Source organism: Cystoisospora suis (assembly GCF_002600585.1).
Source record: "Cystoisospora suis strain Wien I chromosome Unknown contig_813, whole genome shotgun sequence".
NCBI classification, from domain to species: domain Eukaryota; phylum Apicomplexa; class Conoidasida; order Eucoccidiorida; family Sarcocystidae; genus Cystoisospora; species Cystoisospora suis.
In genome coordinates this window covers 1,899-9,335 of record NW_027153614.1, presented here as the reverse complement: position 1 = coordinate 9,335, position 7,437 = coordinate 1,899, and the positions used below count along the sequence as shown (strand labels likewise).

At 54.8% G+C, this 7,437-nt stretch overlaps 2 protein-coding genes across 2 annotated transcripts; one reads left to right on the top strand and one right to left on the bottom strand.

Annotated features, from left to right (window-relative positions):
• Nucleotides 1–1,487: 1,487 nt before the first annotated feature.
• Nucleotides 1,488–2,661, top strand: CSUI_001956 (uncharacterized protein). The gene has a single exon (XM_068062159.1). The coding sequence runs from the start codon at nt 1,578–1,580 to the stop codon at nt 1,902–1,904; it is 327 nt and encodes a 108-aa protein (XP_067925856.1). The 5' UTR covers nt 1,488–1,577; the 3' UTR covers nt 1,905–2,661.
• Nucleotides 2,662–3,474: 813 nt separating this feature from the next.
• CSUI_001955 (uncharacterized protein) lies at nt 3,475–6,939 on the bottom strand. The gene has a single exon (XM_068062158.1). The coding sequence runs from the start codon at nt 6,570–6,572 to the stop codon at nt 6,111–6,113; it is 462 nt and encodes a 153-aa protein (XP_067925855.1). The 5' UTR covers nt 6,573–6,939; the 3' UTR covers nt 3,475–6,110.
• Between the last annotated feature and the right edge of the window lie 498 nt (nt 6,940–7,437).

The following is a 7,437-nucleotide window of genomic DNA, read 5'->3' as shown; positions in this document are numbered from 1 at the left end:
TGGTCGGTACTGGCAACTTATTTTACCGTAGTGATTTCTTAGCTTGTATCGCCGGCTAGCTGCCGTGGACGGCGAGGGCGAACAGGCACATCATGCATGCCCTGCTAAAGCTGCCCAGGGCCTCACCGGTAGAGGCCGGATGGACCTCAGGCCTCCTCCGCGACCCTCGATCGGCTGCTGGCCGTCCGACGAAGTCCGGATGGCGCCGCGATGTCCAACCGCCGACATTTCTTGTCGCGGGCCAAAGCGGTGTGCTCTCCGCAGCTCAGGCGTGGTCTCCCGTCCAGCGGATCTATGCTCGCCTACACTAGCGGGTCTGATGGCTCCGTGAGCTACCGGCGCTCTGGCTTCTTCACCTTGGCACTTTGCGCCTGCAAGATAACACCCTAACTTCTCCGGAGCGCCCGCGCCAGGCGCTACTGCACGGTCAATTGCGTTGCTGTGAACAGGAATGGGATGGCCCGTCCGCACTGGAAGAAAAGGCCGAACAGTCCCGGATTTTCCACGCAGTTCCAAGAGCTTCAGCTGGTATCTTGTTACCGGCTTTCGCATCCGAGGCATTCGAATTTCGTGAATGCGTTCCTCGCTTTTTTTGTGCTCGTCTGGCCACCGGGAGGCAGACGGGCAGACAGAGCGGACCAAAATCGTGTGTCAACCCAGATGCTCCACGGTTAGAAGTGACGGGGATAAGTGGGCGTATAGGTATACGGAATTTGCGCACAGCAGTCCTCTCCAGGAGTCCACTGAAGCCACTCCACTCTCACTGGTCTTACACTCAGTCACCCGAGGACGTCCTTGAGTGTCACAATTTAGAGTGCCTCAACTGAGAAGCTTTCTATGACTCCTCTTTCGCCGACACTAATGAAGGAGTCCGATAGCGGCATTAATGCTCCCCTCCTTCCCAGTTGTGACGTACAGCTCGTGGTCAGTTGAGCCACAGGCTGTTTCAAGGGAGCTGCCCTCTCGTGCGGTAGTTTCTCAAACAAAGAAACTCTTGTTTCTACTGGTGACACTGGCCAAGAGAACAGTGAGTGCCGTACGCTAGTCAGGAACACGTGGCTGAACTGCCGGGCGCTGTGCCATGGAATGCCCTCCCTACTGGGCAAGCGTCGTGCAAGCCCGGCTGGTCCAGGGGGGCCGGACAGTTAATTACGTGAACAACAAATTCTACACGCTGCATAGCTCTTGCCGCTACGGAGAGTACTCCTAGCCGCCAACAACAACCTTGCTGTAGCAGCTCACCAGCTATTTGCCGAGTAAGCACTCTAGCCTTCGGTGGCATTTTACAGTCAAACATTCTTTTTAAGATCCCTCCAGTCAGAGCGGATCCTAAGTGCAGAAGTTGTTTTTCTCGATAATATATGTATATACGCACTGGTCGCCAATGTGCTTGCATGTTCTTTGCCTCGGAAGACACTGCGGACGGCTGCGACAACGCATGCGCGTGCATCGAGAACCGCTTCTTGAACAGTCTTCTGTCGCTACGTGGGAGCTCTGCCACTACCGTTTCGCATCTGTCTTGCTCCGGCATATAAATTTTTCGGTCTTTCTGGCTGTATCGAGACCCACCACTCTTCATGCTGTCCCGCTTCCGTCAAACTTTTCTCCGCACCATGGCAACCGCCGCCGCCCAGGGCGTGCAGCAAGGAGTTCTAGAGACGAAACTTCAGCAGGCTTTGCAGCCAGTCCTCGTGCGGCTTGAAGACAAAAGTTGTGGTTGTGGGGCGGCGTACGACTGCGTGATTGTAAGTGGCATGTTTGCGGGCAAGAGGCTGCTCGACCGGCACAGAATGGTGAACGACGTGCTCAAGGAAGAGCTTCCCAATATTCACGCATTCTCGATGCAGTGCCACACGCCCCAGGAGTGGGAGACAAAGCAGAAACAGAGCATGGAAGCCTCTTGAGTGACTGCAGGAATCGTCCGTTTATTGCTAACCACATGGAAATACTTGACTGGAAGCTTCTGGTGCATCTTCAAGCAGGATCACTCCAGGTCCTTGCATGCGATGCCCGATGAACCGTACCTCCGTCACTTTACTGGCTCGAAACAGCCACTTCTCCGCCTCGCGGCCGGACTGAGCCTCTTCTGGGAATGCTCCTGGTATTGATGACTCTAGTGAAGTCGACCAGTCCGACAGGCCGTGCCCAGAAAGACGTTGTCTGGCCGCCTCACATCGGTTCTCAGGAAAGACTCACTTCAGTGCGATGGGTCATCAGGGGAACCCGCAAACGGCTGGCGCGGGTCGTGATGTCGAGAGGACCGGGCGTCCAGCTCTGTCTGTCGGGGATCCAGCGGAATTCGAGCTGGCCTCGAGTTGTTCAGGTCCCTGTTTGGCTCTCGGCAACTTCACCGTGGACAGCGTATTCTTCTTTTCGGCTATGCCCGCGGTCTTGAGTTCGTAAGCAGTCTGGAAGGGTGCGAGACTCCCCGCAGTGGCTCTAGAAGTGTGTGCTAGTAACGATGAACAGAAAGCGTGAGAAACCCGACCTGGCCCAGAAAGTTGTCTCGGGTTACAGAGCAAGCAGGCTGGTCTCGTGCCACGTGATCGAGATATACTCTCTGTCGGCCGCTATAACGACGTGGCGCTTAGTGCGTGGTGTTACGGTAAATGAGCTAAACGTCTCGTTGTCTCATGTATTGCGCGGCTGACGTGGCTTGCTCGGGTGAGATCATTCGTACGGGCCTCGTGCCTCCCAGGAACTGTTGAGAGCATCGGTGCGCTCCTCCAGCTCCAGCGTATCGTAGGCAGTCACTTCGCTCTGCTAAATGCGCAGGCCGGGGTACCTGACAACGGCACATACAGGAAGCGGCCATTTCCGCGGCGAACACGGGACATCACAGTCCGGAGTGACGAAGGCTTCGACTTCCCTCTACTAGAGGGATTGGGGACTACACTTATAAAGCGCAGCTCTCTAGTTTTCGTACCGCTGTTCTCTATGGGCTGAGGCGAACAGGGCACTGACGTTACGACAGTAGCAGGTCTGTAGAATCAGGGGGCAGCAGTGAGTTACACACCAGTGCCGCTGATTGCAGCGGGTGACACACACTGTGCCTGTCCCTCAGAGCCAAGAGACCTTAGGGAGGCTCCTCCGTCCTGTTGCGGCGAGTGCACTTTACGCTCGGGTATCTACGAGTGAGCCACGCTCTGTCTGCCTCCCAGTGCAACGTGCGAGTAGCTTCGCTTATGCCGAAGAGAACAGAGCCGAAGCTTACCAGTTGTTGAAAGAGCGGTGATACACAGATCTTTTGCTTCGGATCGTGTCAAAACAAGGGGCTGGTCTGCATGTGACGAGGTGTGTGACTTCGCCAGACCGCAGGGTGGTAAATGACTGGCGCACCCACTGGCCCAGGAACGTTTGACAATGCTTCAGGTGCGGCTGCCATCAGCGTGCTGATGCTAGCGCACGCGTGGCTCACACGGCGACCACTGTATGACGCTATATATAGAGAGGTCGGTAGGAAGCGACTCCCGACCCCGCGGAAAGGACCCGAAGCAGAGTTTCTCTCCCTCCCGGGAGTAAATCATATCTTGCGCCTGCTCCCCACTCTGACACCAAACAAAAGGAGCCTCTCAAATCTCTCACCGCAACACGCGGAAGAACATGCAGTGTCCTTCGGTGACAACACGCGAGAAAGCAATCCGACTACAGCAGCGAGTCCCTCTTGTTGGGCCCCGGGGGCACTCACGCCCGTTCGGCGCTCCGTCGACTCTACACAAGTATAAAATAGGCTGGCCTGCTTCGCGGACAGAAAGAGGCCCTGCCTTGTTCACACTTCCTCCGATGAACCTCGGGAAGACAATCTTCTACGTTCATGTGCCGACACAAGCACGGACTACGAAACCGCCGTCCACCTAATAAGCGACATGCCGTACTCCGCCGCTTCCAACCGAACATCATACCGCACTGCTGTGTCCGACTGCACTGTACAGCCACCAGACACAGGTAAACCGGGCCCAACCGGCTCACCACGCGTTCCGCTGGGAGGAAAGTCCATTTGGGCGCTGAGCAGCACATGAAACTCCAAGCAGTGCAGCAAACTGCAGATACTACTTCAGAGGTGACGCTCCTCCAGGCTACTCGAATCCAGTCATACGACGCACAGATTACGCTTAGTTCGACACCGCGTACCCGGAGTCCGAAGGAAAATAAAAGCGCCCTCCTTTACGCGGGCAACTTCGAAAACTAAGCTACGCGAAACCAATATACACCTATCGCGCGGCCGCGATGATATAATCTTGGGGCTGACAACCATAATCTTGACAACCCTAATCAATGACAATAAGTGCTGACGCAGCGTTGAAACTTCTTCTGGGTGTGTGGAAGACTGGTAGAGTGGTTGACGTCGCAGGGGACAAAACTACTGCAGGACACACACAAAATGCCGATCGAGCCAAACCATCGGCTGGCCAGAGGATCTAGTAGAAGGGCCACGAGGAAGGAAAGAGTTCTGTCTTTGAAAAAAGCAACCACGACCACGCATGGTAGGGTGGTTTACTTCTGAGAGCGAGAACCCGGGTGTGTTGCAGACTCACCCATCAGATGGCTGGCTTGGGCCAGCGATAGCTCCGAAAACGTGCGTGTGTACACTGCACATTATCCCAGCGACCGCCATAGATTTGCCCAGCCCCCGACTCTCTCCGTGCAACTATCTGTCTAGGTGTTTTCGAGTGTCTGACGCTCTGTTCCTTACTTCCCTCACTGAAAAAAACCATTCACGAAACGGGGATACGTGCTCAACAGGCTTGGTGAAAGTCCGTTTCCCATCCCATACCACATTAATGTAGTGGACCCGGGAACCGGAGAAGGTGCAGTCAAGAGGTCGTTGGCTATTCCTGGAAGCATGACGGACGTGGGACTCATCTCGGTCACGCGGTTCTTGACTGACTTGCCCTCAGTTCACACAACGAATATGGAGGCTACCGCATCAGCACGGTAACCCTCTTTCGGAACCCACCGAGAAGCCCTTACTTAGTTGTAAGTACGATATTCAGAGCCGGCGGAATTGACAACTGCATCAGACCAGCTCACCGCATTTTTTTTCCTTGTTCAATCATCACTACACCTGCTGGGATTTGCCAGTCAGTTCCATTACACCTGCTGGATACTGGTGAACGCTGCGGCCCAGTTCTTTACAGCTTGCCTCCTGTCAGCTGCAGTCATAGGGCTGCTTCGAGCATTGTCCCGGGAGAACTTCAAAGCAGACAACTACTCAGGCGCTGTTGCCTCTCCGCACTCAAGAAGCTGGTTCACCACGGTCCTTACAGAGCAAGACCGGCTTCAGAGTTCCTGTAGTCAACTTGACAGTTCGTGTAGGCCCCCGCACTGCCCGAACCGGCGATGCACTTAACCTTGCCCCACTCGACTTCAGTAATTACATTTTAGAAGCAGCAGAAAAGCTGCCCCACCGCACCTTAAAGACTTTACCCCGCACCAGAAACTCCCCGGAAATCGCATTAGAACCTCATCAAGCACCACCCCCGCGACACCATCTTTCCCATTGAAGGGCAACACACGAACCGTATTCACGGGTACCCGCGGTATTACACCTGGAATACTCGACTACTACCACCCGTCCTGAAACTGAATCTCACTCCGGACCTAAACGCGAGACTGATGATCGTCCCTCCGGAAACGTGTCCTGCTGACTCTTCTTCCTACCGGCACGTTTAAGACCCGGCTTTGTCTTCTCTGCAGACCAGTACTGACGGAACAACACTAGGAGCATCTGCTGATACCACAGAGTGGCGAAATAAACCCCTGACGCGCAGGTGCTGGCTGAAGAGGAACTGAAACCTGCGAACAGACTCCCTGAAACTCCCCCTCTGCCGCGCAGATACGGTCTTGAGAGGTGGCCCGTGTCATCCGGTTAACACTTTCCTAGGAAAACCTCCTGACTCATCTTTTCTCGGCGTTAAATCAGAAGCCACGCGAGGTAACGATCAACCACTGAAAGCGTGAAGGCGACCACGCTATCGTTCATATCAAAATGCATTAGTTCGTGGTTAAGCTCACGAGGGTTGGGATGGAAGATGTGCATGCAGACCGGAAGCAGGAGGCCGCCACACAGGACGTAGAAGAGAAACAAAAACAAGCAAATGGTCATCGTGCTAACAACGGCTTAAACCTCGAAATCCTGCACCGAGGACCAGACAGGAATATGTAGCAGCCCATGCTGTCCGCTTTAAAGTTAGAGAGAGAAAACGGTAATCGGCGAAACTCATAGAATGGCCAAACTCCGCCATCCATGAAACCACCAACATATCTAGTGTCCGCTCTAGAAGAAGCAGGTTAAACGGCAAAACGCAACCTGCTTCACAGAGTCTACTGAGAAAAGAGGGACAGCTCGGAAGCATTCGCGACTTGCGAGGTATTCTGGTAGCCCTGACAGCTGGCGTCCAAAAAAAGCCGCGCACCGCCCCGAGTAGGCTCTTGTGGCGGCCGGTTCCGACGGTGACCCCAAAAACGGCCGGCACCACGGGGCGAAAAGACTTCGCCAAAGAAGGCCGCACACGAAAACTCCTTACACCACAGTAGTGTCTTCTTCCCAGATCGTACCGGCATACATGCATTCCGCGGAGTGCAAGAGAACGCCTAGCACGAAAAGGAATCCTTACGTGCTCATAACCGAAACCGCACGGCCAGGGAGAAGGACCCCCGGACCGAAGAGCGACGACAGTACACCGAACTACGGTTCACGACTGACATGCCTGCGCGAACCTGGCTTCCTTTCATTCTAAAGCATAAGAGGCAAACCTCTTTCTCGGCGACTGCAGTTCGCTGAAACATTGCCCTACCCGGACCAGCACGTTCGCAAAGCAAGGCCGCAACACGAAAGACTCTTTTTATGGCCTGCCAAACAAACCAAAGTGGAAAACCGCGCGCCTAATCAGTCTGGAAAAAAAAATGGCATCTGCGCTGTCTCCTCCCTTCCAATAGTACAACCAATAACAGCCTCGAAAGAAATCTGAACGCATGGCGTCAGCGTAGCCGCACAGCGTGCCATGTCGGTGGCGAGCAATGCTTCCCGGCTCGTAGCTCCTGGCGCGTCTCACCTGCGGTAGACCACCTAGAGTGGCTACTAATCAGTTCCACAAGAAGTATAACTCGGAAGCAGCTGTCGTCGTGAGGCCACGATCCAGTGGAATAGTATGTGCTAGGTCCTACGTGAAAGCCGAGGACGTGTAGCATGACCCGTACACCGCACACCAAACGCTCGCTCGCCTCAACAACGGCCGCGCCAGCCGTGAGGACGGTTCCTGTCATGCGATGTGTGTGTTTACGCAATAGCCCAGTCTTGTGTGTATCTTGCCAATCCTTTCTTAAGACATTGCATTGGACAACAGAGTGCTTCGCAGTTCTTCGTCTAGAATCGAGGGGACCCACCCGTCGGCCTGCGCCACGTCTGGCGGGCCCTGTCCCCCAGGCGTCCCAGAG

Coding starts and splice junctions, on each gene's coding strand:
- CSUI_001955 (XM_068062158.1), bottom strand. CDS start 6,572: ATGCATGTATGCCGGTACGATCTGGGAAGAAGACACTACTGTGGTGTA.
- CSUI_001956 (XM_068062159.1), top strand. CDS start 1,578: ATGCTGTCCCGCTTCCGTCAAACTTTTCTCCGCACCATGGCAACCGCC.